This window comes from Convolutriloba macropyga, chromosome 2 (genome assembly GCF_964194025.1).
Source record: "Convolutriloba macropyga chromosome 2, txConMacr16.3, whole genome shotgun sequence".
Lineage (NCBI taxonomy): Eukaryota > Metazoa > Xenacoelomorpha > Acoela > Convolutidae > Convolutriloba > Convolutriloba macropyga.
This window is the reverse complement of record NC_134469.1, coordinates 73,638,110-73,655,168: the sequence shown is the minus strand read 5'-3', so window position 1 is coordinate 73,655,168 and position 17,059 is coordinate 73,638,110. Positions and strand designations below refer to the sequence as shown.

The following is a 17,059-nucleotide window of genomic DNA, read 5'->3' as shown; positions in this document are numbered from 1 at the left end:
CGCGCTATGGTAATCGTATTCTGGCAAATTTCATCCTTGAAAGATGCTGGCTTGATCAACATAATTTTGCAGAAGCCGTTCTTCGAAATGAAAATAAGTGAAGTCTATCGTCGAATTGATACTTTACCGTCCTCGTGCTCAGAACCTTCTCTGAACGTTGATTTCTGAAAATAGGAAGTCAATTGATTATGATGAATCTATAGGGCATTAATAGGAAACTAAACAATCTAAACATTAGCCTAATTATTAATAGGGCATTAATAGGAAATTAAACAATCTAAACATCATATAAACATTAGCCTAATTGTTGTGATAAATTTAATAAATAGTTCTAAAGATGAGCCAGCGAGGCATGGGAGATCTGATGAAAAAATCGCATGAGAGTGAGAGTCTTGATGAACCATCCAAAGAATTTTTGAAAACCCTAATCGAAGAAAATTTTGCAAAAAAAATAAAGGAATTGCCGAATTGGAATCTGAGGTGGCACAGATGAAGATTAAATTAATCAACTGGAAAGATATCAATTGAACGATTGTCTAATTTTTCGTAATCTACGTTTTTGTTCAAATATAACTTACCTCTAAGATGTTATTGACCTAATCCAAAATGTGTTAAATGTCAACATTGAACCGCGCGATCTAAAAGCGTGCCATCCGTTGGCCAGAGGATTGCCATTCAATCCACCACCAGTAACCGTGAAGTTCGTCTATTTTGACCAAAATATAGAATCTGCACCAGGAAGGGTTTGCTTCGGAATTATAGGAATCCAAATAATGGAAAAGAGGTTTTTTATTCTCGAGCGATTGAGCAAGTACGACAAGTCATTGAAAGAGGAGGCTCAAGCAAAAATAAAAATCACTACTATGAATTCGGCATTTGTTCAGACCGACTCAGATGGGATTAAGTGATATCTAGAACTGAACTCTAAGCAGGATATTATTGAATTGCAACCCGTTGCTAGTAAAATCGAACACAAGTTCAATTATCCAAGGAATCTACAACAAAAGCAAGGCCAAGGATACACCACAACAGCGGGTTCGATGGAAGTCAATGAAATTATTTACAAAACTCCTGTTCCGAAGCTAACAAATTTTGCACCTGATACACCTTTATCAACCAAAATGCCTTCCCTAAAGCGTACGCGTGACAATATTGAAAACAGCAACTGCACCAATCTAATGGAGGAACTAAAAAGCAGGAGAGATGATAAAAACGAATTGCTAGATTTTGTTATGGCCCTCATCAGTGATTCCGCGAATACCACAGAGACAATTCTTGCTGATATTGAGGAACAGCTGTTTCGGAGCGAAGAGTGCTGTGAAGAGTCTGGAACATAAGAGTTCATCCAATAGATTAAATAAAGCGACCAAAATTAGATCTGCGTCAAACCACTACAAAATTTTACACTTAATTACTAGTTCATAAAAAAAAACATTATGAAGAATTCGAGGCACTTGTTTATATCTTGTTTTGAGTCTCCGCCTCCCGTCATATGTTTAACAGAATTGTGGCTAACAGTTAATGTTGATCCGAATTTATTCAAAGTAACAAATGATAAAACTTGCTGGTCAAAATCAGGAAACGGTAAGGGGATGTACTATGGTCCAAATAAGTGATGAGTTGAATTTGATTGAAGAGCTGAATTGCGCTTTAAATGAAAGTCCTTTGTTTCACTTGAAATTCGGGGAGTTAAAGGTTGCTCTGTTAGTGGTTTTCAGTTCCCCAGAATTAACGAGCAGAATTTTATTTTGAGCTCGATAAAACATTGGAAAACATCATTGAAAGTTATGACAGAATAGTTGTTTGTGCTATATAAAAATGTGATGACTTCATTATATCTATCGACTATCCCATCGAATGGTTTTCAACTAAGTTGTCGGGAGCCAACTCGCATCAGCCGAAATACCTCGACTTGTTTGGATCACGTTTTTGTAAAAAGTTTAAGGGTTCAGTGGTCGCTCTTTTCATCATAAATACGGTAGGGTGGGGTCGGGGCCCCGCCCGGTCTAAAACCAAATACCTATATACCCTGAAAAAAATAAAAGTGGGTTTCTCAAAATTGTTTCAATAAAATTCTCCAAATTTTTGCATGCGACCCCGAATAGCCGGGAAAACGAAAAGTCCCTTAGTGAAGTTTTTGATTTATTTTATGGGTTTTTGGGCAAATTTTGGGTTTTTTTGCCCAAATTTTGGGTTTTTGCTCTAGTTTCTGTTGTGTTATTTTTGCGCCCTTTTCATAAGGGTCTATTATGATCAATTTTAGTTTTAGTCCGGTCCACGTAAACAGTTTTCTGCTAACTTTTTCCAGTTTTTCAGAAAATGTACAATTTTGACCCATTTTTATGCGTTTTTGAAAATTTTTGCATTTTTCCCCCAAAGTATTGATTTTTTCACTTTTTCAAAGGGAACTTTGGCTGCCGTGAAAAATCATGTCGGTTGTAATAAAGGTGATTTGGTAAAAAAATTTTCAGATTTGAAAAAAATTGAAAAAACAATTTTTTCCAAAACTTTTTTCATTTTTTTGACCGTTTTTCTAAAGCTGTACCTTTGAAACCAAAACCTTAAGCAATATTCCGTAAATGTCAATTTGAAGTCCTATGACCTATAGTTGGGCCTGCATTTCAAAAAAACGAGAGCATTCGCCCTTTTGGAAACATTTTCATTAAAAAACTTCAGTTTATGTTTCTGACTCAAAATTGAATTTTTTCGAAATTTCCGAAATATTTCTGAGCGCAAAAAATGAAAAAAAATTTGGAAATTTTTGTTTCATCGAGAATTATGTTGTCACGTTTTCCCTAGACCCAATTCCTTCACTTTGAGTGCTTTTTGCTCTTATGAAAATGCAAAATTTTCAAAAAAAAGTTGAAATTTTTAAATTATGGCATTTTGATCAACATTTTTGTTTGCTTTCGCTAGAAAATTACACTGGGCATGCATGTGGGGCTTGCACCACATCATGCCCCTACTGAAGGTCAGAAACTCATTTCAAGCCTGACTTTGCCACCATTGAGAGAATGAGTTTCCAAAATTTTTGCGTAGTTCAATGCGTACTTTTGTCCAAAGTGCAACAGCGTGTTAGCGCCCGAAGGGCGCTACCATCTTCTTTGCCACCCACTCACTTACAACAAGATAATGAAAACGGCTGAAACGCCTGCGAGGACAATCAAACTAATGACTCGTAACTGACCGCCTGGGGTAAACACCTGATGCTAGGAAAACTTTTGTAATAGAGGATCAAAATTATTGCGATCACTTTCCTATCATGTTGCAATTTGACATGAATAGCAAAAGTTGTTCACCAGAAATTGGATTTCGTGACACCAGGTTTTTGAAATTGTTGAATAGAATGTCTTCATTTCTTGAAAAGCTTTCTAAATCAATATCATCAATAAGATACGAGGAGACGGAAAGTAGAAACTGCAGATTTGACAGATTTGAAAGATTTGAAAATACTTTTTAAAGAAGTATTAACAATGTTCGCACCTTATCGAAGGTTATGCGGGAATACAATTAGAAAACCTAAATGGTTTGATAAAAATTTGAATCGCAAAACAAACCAATCACGCAAGTCATGGAAAATGGACCGTTAGAACAGCAGAAAATAGCGAAATTTAAAGCACTATTTAAAATGGAAAAAAAAACAATCAAAGCCAATAAGAAATGTTACTACGAGCAAAAATTCTCAAAATGCTTCTGAGACTCAAAACGAGTTAATAATTTTTTAAATAAGCTTAAGGGAGTTACTAATAAAAATTAATTTCCTTCACCTAATAAAAGATGGTAGAAGGTTAGACGGAAATTTAGATATTGCATACCAGCTCAACACTTTTTGTAGGTATAGGACAGAAACTAAAAGAAGGCATCACAAGTGGTTTTTGTTAGTCCTCAAGTTAATAAGTTGCAAAGTATATGACTTTGAAACAAATTGCAACGAAACACGTTCCCTAACTTGCAAGCATCTTGTTCATCTCATAAATAAATCTTTTAAAGACGGTAAATTTCCAAGTAATCTAAAACAAACTAAAATTGTACCTCTGCATAAAGCAGGGGCGAAAGACGAGATAAATAACTACAGACCAATTTTGCCGCTCATTGTGTGGAGTAAAGGTATTGAACTCTCACGAACCCTTTGTTAATTTTGCAATATTATTAATAGTGCTATGTTTTGGAAAACCAAATTGATTAGGATGCATGAAGTCGAAAGTGTCAAATCAAGTATAAATTTTTAATTTGAAACTTCCGATCTGTTCCATCCTAATAATTTTGGTTTTCGAAAACAGCACTAATAATGACATTGACAAATTAACAAAAACAGTTCGTGAGAGTCCTTAATGTCAGGTAGCCACATTTTTTATTCACTTAAGGAAGGCTTTTGACACGATTGACCACCAAATCCTATTACAAAAGCTTGAACTATATGGTATAAGAGGAGTTTGCCTAAGATGGATTAGTGATTATTTATCGGAAACACAGCCATGCGTTTCAGTCAATACTTACAACTCCAGCGGGCTAAAGTTAAACTGTGGTGTTCCACAAGGCTCGATTCTTGCCGCACTACTTCTTTGATATACAGAAATGACCTCCCAGACGTGTGCCAAGTCTTCAGAACTTTCATCTTCGCAGACAATACCAACGTAACAGCAGACAAGTGATTTTGAATCTATAGAAAAGGAATTGGTCAACGTAGAGAAATGGCTCAACGCCAACAAGCTGTCTCTTAATCCTGAAAAAGTTGTCAATTGAATGTTAAAATAGGAAACTGCCTCTAACGTCAATAGGTTTTCGGTTTTCAAATTAAATTCTGGTAATTATTCCGAGTCAGAAAGCTGCAACTATCATGGAGAGCGTTTGGATAAAAAAGTGAAATTCGCAAAGCTCATCGAGGAAGTAAAAAAAAGTTAGCAATGCAGTGCTGAATAGTGTCAAAATTAAGACATTATGTTCCAAAAAGTGTCGTACTCCAGTTGTTTTTTCATAAAATATCAAACCAATCATTCAATTTGGTTTGCTGATATATGGATGTGTAAATTTTACCGCCCTTCAACCTTTAGTTCTATTACAAAAAAATTCCAGACTCATTGTGTGAAATACACAGAAAATGTAATCATTTTTTGAGAAATTTAAGGTCTTAGCAGCTCCCGAATTGCATATTTACGAACTTAAGTTTAATAAAATTAGTAAATAAAATGCACACAGATGATGTGTTATTTGAGTAATTTTCATTTGAATTCCGATCAAACAAATTAACAAAAAGATCATTGAAATGGTTTTGAAAATACCAAAGTTTAAACGAAAGGTCGAAAGGAATTCACTGAGATACAGAGGTAACAAATCACTTTATCTTTTTATCGAAAACAATGTGTCACCATCAAACTTTAATGAGCTTTCTAGTTATTCGTTTGTCAGTCTCGTGCACAAGATTAGAGACAACTACATTTTATCGAGTTATGAATTAACAAAAGCAATCTTCTAATTGCTACTTTGTTTACACCTTTCGCAAAAAACTTTTTTTAGTTATTAAAAAGACATCACAGAATTTTTCAATTTGCTCTCGCAGGGGTTTCATAAAGGGGTAAAAAAAATTATGTCAAAAATTGAAAATTCCATCAAATAAATTGCGAATTTAATCTATTATCTTTCAATAGAGAATTTTTTTTTCTCTTTGAACAGTAACATGAAATACCTTCGACATTGGTTCTTTCTGTCAAATACCAGGAAATAATTTTTATTTCAGAATTGTTTTAATGAGCAGTCAAGCCTATGAGTTTGCAGCTGCGGCTGGAAAGATTTCATTTGATGGTGACTGTCGTATTCTGATGCATGAAATTGTACACCTGTGACTGTGAGGAATAACACTTAAATGGGGATCAAAATGATGACAATCAGTGATCAACTGGAGCATTCTCAGCCGAGCGTTGAAGTGGTTGAGCCGACTATGATCACAACAGACGATGAGTTTTTTGGCACCACGGCAAGCAGTAACCAATCAGAATGTTCCCCCAATTCCTCAGCCAATCACTACACAGTATTCGGAGAGCCGACGTGCTGCAGCTACTGCTTGGCTTCGTGGCGAGTTTGGCTGCGGCAACTGATAATGCTAATATATATAGTTTTGTTCATAGCTGTGTCCGTGGTGCTGTTGTTAGGCATACAGACGTACAATATCAACCAATTTACCTCAGCTAACTTTCTGGCTGGTATTGCTATGGCATTCACTGTACCCATGTCTCTCTGGGGCATATCACAGCACCTAATCAACTATACTAAACCCTCGCTTCAAAAATACATAATCAGGTTCAGAAATCCCTCATACATTTTTTTACTCATAAGTTGAAGAACTCGATATAGATTTATGTGACCAGCGGAATAAATCAATGGAGAAAGCAGTACTGACGTTTTGATGCGCTTCAAGGTGTCAAAATTACTATTGAAAATCTAATTTGCAAAATTTGAGGTCATAAAAATGGCAGCATCTGATGGTACGGCGTATGTTTTTATCGAATTAATTTAAGAATTAAAATCATTGGAAGAACCCTATTTAGTTGCGTAGCCCATTATTTATAAAAGGTAACCCTTAAAGAATTCTCTAGCCTAAAATTCAGTGTGGCATCGCGTTTTTGGTTATATAAATTTGGTGACTTGCCAATTTTGAACAATTTTGAAACTTAAATTAATTGATACCTTTCAATATTTTGTTTCAGAATCCTGTGGATGGTGCCGATCTATTCTATCTTGAGTGTAAGTCTTATTCTACAAATAAAAATTCAAATTAGTCGTCTACTGTGTAGTATTTTAGACGATTGTTTCAGTTCTGCGGCCTGCATTTCACAGATAAAAATGTAATTCTAGACGCCATCAAAGATTGCTACGAAGCATTTGTAGTGTACAGTTTTACTTGTTATTTGGTGAGGTACCTGCAACAGCAGAGCTCCCTTGACTTCACAGTGAAAAGGGCCACCCACGTGTTCCCCTTCTGCTGTATGAGTGGGTGGAAAAGTCACGACAGTATTGTCAATTGCACAATTGGAGTACTACAGTATACACTAGTGAAGCCTATCATTACAGTTGTTACGGTCATTACTTCTATCCTGAACGTAAGTTAGCATATCACTCTTCTCATTAGGTTTCCATACTCGATCCATGGTATTGTACTGTTAAATTCGCTTCATTGGCCTCAGATTTTTTTCACGCACCGCCAGAACGCGTTCTCTTTCGTATTCTTATAATGAATATTAATGGCCATGTAAGTATCTTTTTCGCAGGTTTACAAGGAGGGTCAATGGAGCTTTTCGTATGCGTGGTTATACTCAATGGTGTTTAACAATGCCTCCCAGGTGTGGGCTCTCTACTGTCTGGTGCTCTTTTACCGCACATTCAAAGAAGAACTCAAGGACTCCCGCCCTGTAGCAAAATTTCTGTGCATCAAACTTGTCATCTTCGCTACCTGGTGGTGAGTTTCTGAGCTATTTATTTTCTAATCAACTTCAAAATATTATTTTATTGTGAACCACAGATGTCAAATGCCTCCTTTTTGTTGCCAAATTTCCTCTCCTCTCCTAAAATGTCCTGAAAAAATTGAAATTGCACGAAGATTGAAACTTCACATTTTCGCGCATTAGGCCAATTTAAAAATTTAGTTGTCCATAAAAAATTTAGTTTCTTATTAATAGCCGCACAGTGATAGCTGGGGCTATTATTGGCCTTCTCTTGTTTTTTTTTTAACAATTCAAAGAATTGGAATTGAATTGGAGCGCTGTCTTTTTTTGACAGAATATCACGTGTAGTGGTCATTTTTAGCCGATTTTCCCATTATTTGGTCTGTTCTGGCTTCTAGTTTTCAAATTCATTTAAAGAAATTATTGATCAAATTAAGGAAGCTATTTGACCCATTTGAGTAAGCTATTTAGCATCGAATATTTTTGATAGGGCGTTTTTGAGTTGGTTAGTCCTTGATCAATTTTCCTTGAAATTTTCTGCTCAAATTGTGTTCATAGAAATTTTTTGTTCTATAGAGCAGGCAAGGTTTATTTTATAGCTTTCAAAAGGCGTTAAACTTTATTCAAAGTTGTACATAGTAGTTTTAATTTTTATTCGTTTTTTGTTCGAGTTTCTGAGCTATTTATTTTCTAATCAACTTCAAAATATTATTTTATTGTGAACCACAGATGTCAAATGCCTCCTTTTTGTTGCCAAATTTCCTCTCCTCTCCTAAAATGTCCTGAAAAAATTGAAATTGCACGAAGATTGAAACTTCACATTTTCGCGCATTAGGCCAATTTAAAAATTTAGTTGTCCATAAAAAATTTAGTTTCTTATTAATAGCCGCACAGTGATAGCTGGGGCTATTATTGGCCTTCTCTTGTTTTTTTTAACAATTCAAAGAATTGGAATTGAATTGGAGCGCTGTCTTTTTTTGACAGAATATCACGTGTAGTGGTCATTTTTAGCCGATTTTCCCATTATTTGGTCTGTTCTGGCTTCTAGTTTTCAAATTCATTTAAAGAAATTATTGATCAAATTAAGGAAGCTATTTGACCCATTTGAGTAAGCTATTTAGCATCGAATATTTTTGATAGGGCGTTTTTGAGTTGGTTAGTCCTTGATCAATTTTCCTTGAAATTTTCTGCTCAAATTGTGTTCATAGAAATTTTTTGTTCTATAGAGCAGGCAAGGTTTGTTTTATAGCTTTCAAAAGGCGTTAAATTTTATTCAAAGTTGTACATAGTAGTTTTAATTTTTATTCGTTTTTTGTTCGAGTTTCTGAGCTATTTCTAATCAACTTCAAAATATTATTTTATTGTGAACCACAGATGTCAAATGCCTCCTTTTTGTTGCCAAATTTCCTCTCCTCTCCTAAAATGTCCTGAAAAAATTGAAATTGCACGAAGATTGAAACTTCACATTTTCGCGCATTAGGCCAATTTAAAAATTTAGTTGTCCATAAAAAATTTAGTTTCTTATTAATAGCCGCACAGTGATAGCTGGGGCTATTATTGGCCTTCTCTTGTTTTTTTTAACAATTCAAAGAATTGGAATTGAATTGGAGCGCTGTCTTTTTTTAAGATCTGTTCACACATTTTCGTGATTTTTGAAGTCAAATTGGAGTAGTGATTTTGGTCACGCCGAAACAGGAAGTGGAGCAAAAAAGCGAGTGGTTTTGCGGCGTGAATTTTTCTCGCTCTAATTTTAAAGGTGAGAAAACGCTGTTTGAACAAATTGCTAGTGGTTTTTGTTCACATGCGGCAATTTCCTCTCCTTTGATTTTTAATGTTTTTTTTTCGACTTTTTGGATCGGATTGTTTTCTAAATGGTTTTTCCAATCCATTCATAGTTCATTCTGTGCCTATTTTTTTTGTTTGAACCAAATTTCTATTTCTCGCTAATGATTTTTTGTTCACATGCGATTTGACATCGATTTTCTGTTTTTTATAGCTGATTTTTAGAAGTGGTTTCTCCAATCCATTCATAGTCCGTTCGAGGTCTAGTTTTCTGTTTAGTCAATGAAAATTCTTCGAATTGTACGTCAGGAATTGTCCTGCTATGTTTTTACGCTTGTTCTTTTGATCACGTTTTTTGTTTTACATAATTCACGACTTTCACGTTTGACTTCTGACTTACCTCACTCAATGTTTCAACTACCTCACTCAATGTTTCAAGCCCCCTCGTGAATTAAATTGCTCCACCTGTTGATAATGAGCAATTTGTCCGACGTTAGTTGGTTAATATTTTGACCTGAAAGCAAAAAGGAGAACAGTTTTGCTGAGCCAGTGAGGTTTTCTAAGTTTCTAGAAAACTTTTTGACTTTTAATGGCTTTTTTTGACAGACTATCACGTGTAGTGGTCATTTTTAGCCGATTTTCCCATTATTTGGTCTGTTCTGGCTTCTAGTTTTCAAATTCATTTAAAGAAATTATTGATCAAATTAAGGAAGCTATTTGACCCATTTGAGTAAGCTATTTAGCATCGAATATTTTTGATAGGGCGTTTTTGAGTTGGTTAGTCCTTGATCAATTTTCCTTGAAATTTTCTGCTCAAATTGTGTTCATAGAAATTTTTTGTTCTATAGAGCAGGCAAGGTTTGTTTTATAGCTTTCAAAAGGCGTTAAATTTTATTCAAAGTTGTACATAGTAGTTTTAATTTTTATTCGTTTAGGCGTGAAGAAAATTTTGGTCTCAAACGAAAGTTTGTTGCAATTATATTACTTTTGCTGGACATGTGATTTTTTGGTACCACCGACTTTTCGTACGAAAGGCCGGCTGTGACCTTTCTTCCATAAAATTGGGATAACCAGGTAAAGCCCGTACGACATTAGCAGTTCTCTTAGCCCCTTACACTTTACTAGTCTCAAAGTATGCGATTAACCGAAATGAGGAGACATAAATTCATAGTCAATCATCCCCCCACGAGTGGTTCCTAGAGTTTAACCCCATGCGAACCTCTCACCCCCTCACTCCCACGCGCACTCAACTCTCCTCGTACGCAACCATTCTCATTTCAACCGTAACGCCACACACTCGACCACCTTGAGACGTCCTCACTCTATTTATCCCCTCTCTGCTACTCCCCACTGGAGCTAGCTACTGACAATGCCAATCTCAATTTTGTGTCATTAGAAAGGTAGATTACTGAACACAAACAATGGATGAGCAATGCTAAATAAACATATTTTTGCCATTTTTGGTCTGTTGGATTTTTTGCAAGTTTCAGTATTTTACCTCTTCTGACTTTTCATGATTGTATTTGCAGAGAGTTCTTATGAACTGTAACAGGAAGCACAGGGGGGGGGGGGGTAGAAGCAGCTTATTCTTGATTGATTTAAGGTTTTAGCATTTTAAATTATTTTTTTGAATTCTTTTTGTTGCCAATGGTTTTATTCAAGGCACACTCATTTTTTAAGTAATTTCGTTTCATTCGATAAATAACAAGGAGGCTCGATAATATGCATTCGCACATGATGTTCCGACCCGAGCTCATCTACATTTTTGACTTAATTGTCAACCAAATGAAGAGGTAACAAAAACAGATGTTTGAGTTTAAAAACTTGTTACAAAACCTAATTGAATTACTAATTGTTACTAATTGAATTACATAATGCTATGCCTCGTTACAACCCTCACGAGATCCGCAATCAAAAAGACTACGAGAACAAAACAAACAATATCTAAAATTAAAGGCACCTAGTAACAACTTCAAAATGCAATCAGATAAAACCTTAACTACACAGATATATTTTTTCCTAACTATACAGCAGATAGAAATTTTCCTTAATGAGACTAGGTAACAAGTCGACAAAGAGAAGAAATTATGAGGCGAAGTTTAAAAATCATTCAACATTTTTTAAACCAATTAATTTCAAAAGTCTTAAAAACCATCAATTTATAACAAAATAAATCCCGCTAAATTAAGTAAAAGGTCATTACGAAACCAATGGAACCTGTCTTTGGTTAGACTAATCCATGGGAAAAGACTAAAGATACAGAAGAACTCAAAAAATTACAAGCAATTTGCGAAAACACAAATTATTGAAGCCATTAAAATCATTAGCTATTATCTGAATAATAAGTACTTTTATTTCAGTTTTTTATTTATACCAACTCAGCTAAAGTTATACTGAAAAAACAAAGAAGTTCATGTGGGCCGCATCTGAAAATCATTGGGATCTGTTATTACCCGAATGTGCTAAAAGAAGAGAAAAAGAAACAAGTATACCACTCAAAAAACTCTTGAAAACGCATATTGTTCAACAAACAAAACATCAGTTACGACATATTATCAGTAGACTTGTTAATTGTTGAAAAAAAGGAATTGGATGGGACCTGTCAAGGATAAGAGTAAGTTACAAGTTGACGAAAAGAACTACAAAAAGTGAAAAAATTGAAAAATTTTCGAAAACTGTATAATATCATAAACTTAAGACTTTTTGGCTATCATCTGACTGCCTCGGGTAACTTTTCTCATTCAATACTTTATAAGAAGTTTTTGAGACCTGTAAATCCAAAAAAATGAACGAGAAAAGTGTCGAGTGAAAAGCCATTAAAAATGAATTTTTCCGTGAAAACGTTTCTATTTTAAATTTTTTCTTGAACAGCAAAAGAATTCTTCTTTTTTAACAAATTGACTTAAAAATTAACTAAAAATCAACAAATATGAACAAATACATTACCACAAAGTTTTTGAGAGAAACGGTTTTATGAACTCTATTAAGTTCAATAGATTTCAACGGAAGCCAATAAATACGCTAAATTAGACCTTGATGGGACGAAAACGATGTTTTTCATTCATAAGTCATCAAAAAGGCATTACAACAAGTCACTGACTATAAAAACAACAACTACAGGCAAAATCCAATTATTCAGTAGAAAAGAGCGAGAAGAAAGTGTCGGGGCCATTTAAAACCATAAGCTTTTCTCTGAAAATGTTATCTATGATACGCTGAACGTCTTCTTTAAGCCAATGGGAGCTGTCAATATTGAGATAATGTGATAAGAATTCAAAAGGAACCAAATTACGAAAAATATCATTAATTAATCAAAATTATGAAAACTCGTGCATCGATGTCATAAAACCAATAGTTAGAAGATAAAACCGCTAACTAGATAAAGTTCGAATGAAGTAGACAGAAAAAGGGTCCTGACTTTACTGAGACTGACTGAGAGTTCACGAAAAAAAGTTTACGATTGGTTACAGTCCAAAAAAAAAAATTTTCGAAGAACTATTTTTTAAAGTCTCGGCAGCCATTAAATTCAATAGCTTTCAACGGATGTTAATAAATACGCTCAGTTATGCCTCGATGGGACACTAAGCATGTTTGTTAAGCATAGGTAATCAATAAGACATCACAGTAAGTCTTCTGACTATAAAAACAACAATAAATATAGGCAAAAACCAGAAATTCAGTAGAAAAGTGCGAGAAGAGAGTGTCGAAGCCATTTAAACCATGTTTTGTTCTGAAAACTTTATCTATGATCCATTGAACGTTTTCCCTAAGCGAATGGGAGCTATCAGTATTAAGATAATGTGATAAGATTTCAATAGGTACCAATAATACAAAAATATCCAAAAATTTTGAGTTTTGAAATCCTGTGGCATTGAAGTCAAATGACCAATAGATAGAGGATGAAACTGCTAACCGGATTAATTTTTTTTGCAGTAGGAAGTAAAGGGGTCCTGTATTACTGAGACTGACTTAGAGTTCACATAAATAAGTTCATGACTGGTTCATGTTGAAAAAAGTTTCTTGATATTTATTTTTCAAGGTCTTAACAGCCGCTATCTGTCCATTTAAAGCACTAGATAGGTTCACTTAATGCTCATTACGAAACCTATTGCACTTTTAGTCAACGAGTCTAAGCCATAGGACTCCAAAGCATTTACAAAACCTAAAAAAGAAAATCAAAATTTCATTTAAAGTTACGAAAACTTAGAGTCGAAGCCAAAAAAAACATGACCGATTCATTGAAGACAAATTTTTTGTTCATTGGAATTCATTTAAATGTAAATGAGGTTTGTCATTAACGAAACCGCGATGTGAGAAGTGACTAGCCTCTAGGTGACTTAAAAAAAACAAAACAAAATATGAAACGTTTTCTAAAAATGGAGTTCTCAGTTAGAATTCGAATTTTTTTGATGATAAACTTTTCTATGAGACCAGAACTAGTCCTTTTTATCGCCTTTCGTTTTTATGAACACAAAATTGATTCATTGTGTGGCGTGAAATGCAATTTTAGATTAGTCTTTTTAAAGAAGAGTGGACTAAAGAAACTTATTTCGTGCTGTTTTCGATGAAAAAGTCTAAATTTTGTGAAATATTTAGCCGGAATTTGTGACAAAAAAAAGTTCAATGAAAATAGCCGAAAATAAATTTTGTCTTTAAACGTAAAATCAACAACATTTTCTGTAAAAATTTTAGTAAATTTCATCAAAATTGGCTAAATTTTAGTCAAAAATTCCGAAAAAAGGTGAATGAAATCAACGGAATTCACTCTATTTTCTCGAAAGTTTAAACCTCGATATCTCCCTGTCACAATCGAAAATCAAAAAATTCTTTTTAATTCCATATTCTACGCTGGAGAAGCTTTCTAATGATACCAGTCTCAACTCTCCACGATGAATATATCGATCGGCCAAAATTGACTGAACAAAAAAAAAACCCATTTTAGTCCTCCCAACACAAGTGGGGTCGGAACAATAATGATTCGATAGGCTTCGGAGATAATTTTCTTTGTTTGACAAGAGGTCTGAAAAATTTATCAGTGTCATGAGGTCAGCGAAATTATTGTGATCTCGTTTAAAAATTCTGTAAGACAGATGTTAGATATTAGCACAGCAGAAATGGTCTTCAGTTTTCATCTGATATATGAGTGCTTGTCTTGAATTCTCTTAGTTCCTGGTGCCTTAGACTTCAATTAATATCCCATGTTTTCTGATTGGGTGGTTTTCGGGAAGTGTCGATGCTTCGAGTTGGTCCTGGATTTTTGGGCAATGTTTTTTATAATTCGGCGTTCCTAGTTTTCTTGGCACCACTTGATCATCCACCAAAATTCAAACAGAGCTTCTTTTTTTTCGGTAAATTGTACCACTCGCCAGGTAAATTTGTGTGCATGAGGACAATTGTTGCTCTCTGCAGTTTCTAGGCTTATCGTGCGATAGTTTTGTCATACCTGATTTACGCCTCTCCAGAAATTGACGTCTGCACCCACTCAATTAATTGAATTGTGATCGTAATTTCTCACTGCAATTTAGTAGTGGTCACTCGAACTAGGTATTTATAAATTAAATTCCATCGAGGTCACTCTTCTGAAAATTGGGACAATATCGCTGGGGGCTGGCTTTCCTATCAAGATTGAGCTGGAGATATTTTTTAAACTTAAAAGTAGTTTCAAGGATGAAGAAATCAAGAAAGTTCCCATGCTTCAGATGCATTATGCATCGCCTTTGTTGTTATTTCATTTTTTAATGCAGAGAATTAAGATGTTGCTGTTTGTTATGGTGATGAAAGAGGTGTATCCTGATGTTTCAGGCAGAGTCTGGCTATTAGTATTGTGGTGCAGATATTTCACCTGACAGATATCAAGTGGATTGCTGAGAAAAGTTCAAGTGATGTCGAAGTCTCTCATGCTATACAGGTTAATCATCTTTCATACTATTAAACTCCGCTGTTAGTAAGAAGACAAGAGCTAGAAGCTAGTTCTGTCATGATATTGTGTTCATAGTGCCTTTGGCCATGCCAAAATTCTATATCAAAGTAATGAATTTTTAGTGTTTTAGTTGTTAAACTCATAAACTGTGAATTATATTCTCGCCCCTCATTTGGCCCGGCTTGTTTCATTATCGTATCGCTAATCATTTGGCTTTGAAAAGTTAATATCACAAACTCGCCTTTCAATTTTTAAAAGCAATCAACGAAACAAAAAGACGTTATTTTTCTAATCACTGGTCTATGAGTAGTATTTGTATCTTGTGAAGGACTTCGCCGTTTGCTTCGAGATGTTCGCAGCCGCAATCGCTCACCATTACGCCTTCACCCACCGAGAGTTCAAAGACACCACACAGAGGAGGGTCAAGTTTGTCACTGCTGTCAAAAACATGTTCGACATCAGGGATGTCGGAAGTGACGTCATCAACCACGGATACATTGTCCGTAAGTTGAAAACTAATATTCAATTAATTTATCACATGACTACAAAATCCAAACGTGTCAAAATGAAGAATTAAGACTAGTAAATTTCTGAATGATATTAACTCAATCTTAAATGGAAAGCGCTGTTTTTATTTCGTAGGTAGATTATATCGGTAGTTTTTCACTCTAGTTTTACACTCAGCTAACAGCTATCTATTTTTAAACGGAAATGATCAAATATTGCAGACAGGCCGAGGAAACGAAACAAGTTTCTTGCAAAAAATCTCATCAGCAGATGCATCGGATACTGCCTGTTAGGTGCGCAATTATTGAATCTTCTGCAAACTAGAGGCAATCAGCTGATTCGAAACTTGTTGATATAATCTGATGTTATTGATGTTAGAAATGAAAAATTGAATGATGTGTTCAGGCCAGAAGGTGAAAGATCGCATTCGTGGCAACGTGCGAACTCGACTTGACAACGAAATCAGTGACAGTTCACCACCAGATGCTCACAATGCACTCTCCGATCGAGTATCCAGAGACACAGCACAGGACAGGTTTGTGGATTGTACGAGAGGAGACGAAAGAGGAGTGGACAATCCCAATCAAGACACATCAATCCTGTTTGACATTGTCGCCTACCAAGACGATCCGACGTCTGACAATTGTAACCCGAACTACACTGCCCGAAGCAATCATGCGTGCAACCAGGCTGGTTCTTACAACCAGGAACGTGCAGTAGAAAGCAGTGGAAATAGTGTTGAGCATAAGAGTCAAACTGAGTCTGCTCTCTCTGTTGACCCTAAAGTGACCAACTCAGTCTATGCTGCCCAGCCATCGCCAGTTATTAACAAGATTGAATCAAATCACGTGCAGTTTTCAGTTGGCGCCAAAGGTGACCAAACTGTCAAAGAACAGTGTGGAAGACAGACAAATTACGATGTTTAAATCGTTTTAATCTAGCAATCACTCCTCTGGTATATTGAGTATCTAACGGTAAAAAGAACGGCAGATTGTAACTTTTAGTTATAAGGTACAGCCGCGGTTTTTTTGTTCCGACCCTCTTGAGGGGGGAGGAACTATATACTCAAATGGTTTTTTTTGTTCCGTGAATTTTCGCCGCTCGATATATTCATCGTAGAGAGTTGAGACTGGTATCATTAGAAAGCTCGTCCAGCGTAGAATATGGAATTAAAAAGATTTTTTTGATTTTCGTTTTCTACGGGGAGTTATCGAGGTTTAAACTTCTGAGAAAAGAAGAGTGAATTCACATTGTTTTATTCACATTTTCCGGAATTTTTGCCTAAATTTTCGTCAATTTTGCTAAAATTTGTTATAATTTTTAAGAATAGTGTCGTTGATTAATAGCCGCCTCATCTTCTCAGCCGGCTATTATAGCGCTCCTATTTTTTTTTTTTTTTACTTCGTCGAATAAA

General features: G+C 35.1%; 1 protein-coding gene across 1 annotated transcript; it reads left to right on the top strand.

Annotated features, from left to right (window-relative positions):
• The first annotated feature begins 5,738 nt into the window (after window positions 1-5,738).
• LOC142335446 (transmembrane protein 184C-like) lies at window positions 5,739-16,647 on the top strand. Its single transcript, XM_075383944.1, has 7 exons — window positions 5,739-6,294; window positions 6,702-6,738; window positions 6,810-7,094; window positions 7,263-7,450; window positions 15,021-15,126; window positions 15,467-15,641; window positions 16,051-16,647. The coding sequence occupies exons 1-7, from the start codon at window positions 5,861-5,863 to the stop codon at window positions 16,569-16,571; spliced, it is 1,746 nt and encodes a 581-aa protein (XP_075240059.1). The 5' UTR covers window positions 5,739-5,860; the 3' UTR covers window positions 16,572-16,647.
• Window positions 16,648-17,059: the final 412 nt, after the last annotated feature.